The sequence below is a fragment of the Fibroporia radiculosa genome (genome assembly GCF_000313525.1).
Source record: "Fibroporia radiculosa TFFH 294 genomic supercontigs, scaffold8081, whole genome shotgun sequence".
In the NCBI taxonomy this organism is placed as follows: domain Eukaryota; kingdom Fungi; phylum Basidiomycota; class Agaricomycetes; order Polyporales; family Fibroporiaceae; genus Fibroporia; species Fibroporia radiculosa.
Genome location: NW_012133453.1, coordinates 1 through 2,267, shown reverse-complemented (window position 1 = coordinate 2,267; position 2,267 = coordinate 1). Strand labels below are relative to the sequence as shown.

Below are 2,267 nucleotides of genomic sequence, written 5' to 3'. Positions count from 1 at the left end.
GAACCGCGACGGGGTGAGCTCGTTGTGTGGATCAATGGTGGCGATGGTTCGGACGGCGAGGGCTAGGGAAGGGCGGGCAGCGTCGGGCTGCAGACGCAGAGACGCGGGGCGATGGGCGATGGCGAGAGTCTCAGGTCAAGTGCATGTCCCACCTCTGGTCGCTCCCGGTCCTCGCTCTCCTCATTACGGCCACGCGCCGCGTGCCACTCGCTCGTTTTTACTCTTCGACCTCAACGACGACGACGACGACGACGACGACGACGACCTCTGCCGCTGCTCTCGTCTGGCAGCCATCGTGCTCCGCCGCTGCCCCTCACGCTCAAGCTCAAGCCCATCTCAGGGGAATGCTCACACTCAGGCGATTAGCGCGAGTCGCTCGTCGGTCACGGTGTCCAATCGATTGCAGCTCAGATTCCCGTCTGTCTGCAAGCAGGACGGTCCGAAATGAATGGCAGATAAATCCGACATGGGCCTTTATCTGTAGCTCCGCCGCTCGCTTGTCGTCTGCGCTGCCGCCCTTGGCCACCTGCTCCCCCCAGCCTCATGGTCTGCGCGAGCTCTGGCTATCGAGCAGACAGAAGCAGGGCACGCGTCGAGTGATTGCGATTGCGATACTCATCGTGGTACGGCCATCGGGTTCTGTCCTTCCGCTCGAGCTTGAATGAAGCCAAGTGGGGAAATCACATCCAGTGAGCTTACTTACTTTTAGAGCTGATGTAGTCTCCCTCTTCGCTGACAGCCACACCGTTTCGTCTCGCCACCGAGCACTATCCGGCGCGCGGAGTCCTTTATGTGGCGCGGACCATGTTCGAATCGTAATGCGCTAGTAGCGGATATCTCTTTGGACATCAGTGCCCAGCGTCCGCCTTTAGAGTACTCAACCTATCACACCAATCGTACCCGCCTTGATCGTATGGCGTCAGGACTTTCATTTATTCTTCGACAGATCCTATTACAATAATCACACCGAGCTTCGCTTATGCAACCATCTTACCTGCCCAACAGACATGGAGTCGCGATCTGGCGCTGGGTGTAAGCCCAATAAAACCCAAAATCTTCCCTGCCCCGCATCACTGCACACGCCTGTTGGCACTCCTCGACGTCGCCCTGGTTATCGCCGCTTTCGCTCAAATTATGATGTCATATCCGGCCCCCGGTGTCTGGGACGGCCGTGGGGTCAAGTTGGCTTCCAAAATCTAGCAACCTCCCCTAACATTCTCATCAGCAGGAACACTCTGGTGGCACCGGTGATATTGCGTTCTCAAGCTTCGACCTCCTAGTGGCGTCACTCTAATCCTGTTCAGCGTTACGCACCGCATTCAAAATATTTCTTGCATTCCGCTCATCCAAACGTAGACGCCGTACAGACACTTCAAGGCTCAGTGGGACTGTGGGCCCGTTTGAGGTGCCGGAAAGCCCGGACGCTGTGCTATGTATAACGAAGGTCACGCAGCCTTCGCAGACCCTAGGTCACTGCTCTCGCGCTCCAGGAATTTGGCTGATCTCGCCCGCGCTCTCACCCTACCTTGCAGCAGCTGCGTACCTCGATGGTCCTCCACTGGGCGACCATGTCACCTGCACGACCGCGTATATCTGGGCGAACGGCGCTTGCGCCGTAATGATGGGGACGTCTCCACGCATGCGCACATACGTGGCTAGCGGTACAACGACCAGGGCCGTGTCCCGTAGCCTCGTTTCACTCGCACAGCCTGCGCCAGTGCCCATCATGCCCTGGTGCGTCGTGCTCTTGCCCCCGTTGTGATGACAGTCCTGGCGTTCCGTGCTGCCATTCAGCCGAGGACGCTGTCTTCGGGAGTCGCGGGCCTCAGCGCGTACGCAGGACATGGGGAGGTGCGCACGCGGACCGTACCGTCTGTCTGTACTGTCGCATCATCGCACCCAACAGTCACGCTGAAGCACGCCGGTGATGTCACCCTCCCCCCCCCTCCCACGTCCCGCATCTGCCGCATCTCGGTCCTCTCGGTTTCGCCCCCGCGCTCCTGTTGTGCTGCTCGGCCTCCAGCAGCCTTGCAGGGCGCCAAGCCGCAGCCGCGCGTTTGCACGCTTTGTGTTTCCAGGACGGCCGACGGGTGGTGGGACGGCAAAGCTGGCCCACACGGACGCACGGGGACGGCCACACGCCCTGCCTACCCCGGCTCGCCCCCGCCGCGATCCCAGCCGTTCATCACGCCCCCGCCACCGACTCCCCACCAGCCACCAGCCCGGGCCCGCTTCACGACCGACGCCCGCGCGCGCCCAGAGTCGAC

General features: G+C 61.0%; 1 protein-coding gene across 1 annotated transcript; it reads left to right on the top strand.

Annotated features, from left to right (window-relative positions):
- Nucleotides 1–118: 118 nt before the first annotated feature.
- On the top strand, nt 119–665 carry FIBRA_06575 (uncharacterized protein; the record flags this gene model as incomplete). The annotated part of the gene is made up of 2 exons (XM_012328292.1): nt 119–417; nt 485–665. 2 exons carry the CDS (start codon nt 119–121, stop codon nt 663–665), a joined length of 480 nt encoding a protein of 159 aa, XP_012183682.1.
- Nucleotides 666–2,267: the final 1,602 nt, after the last annotated feature.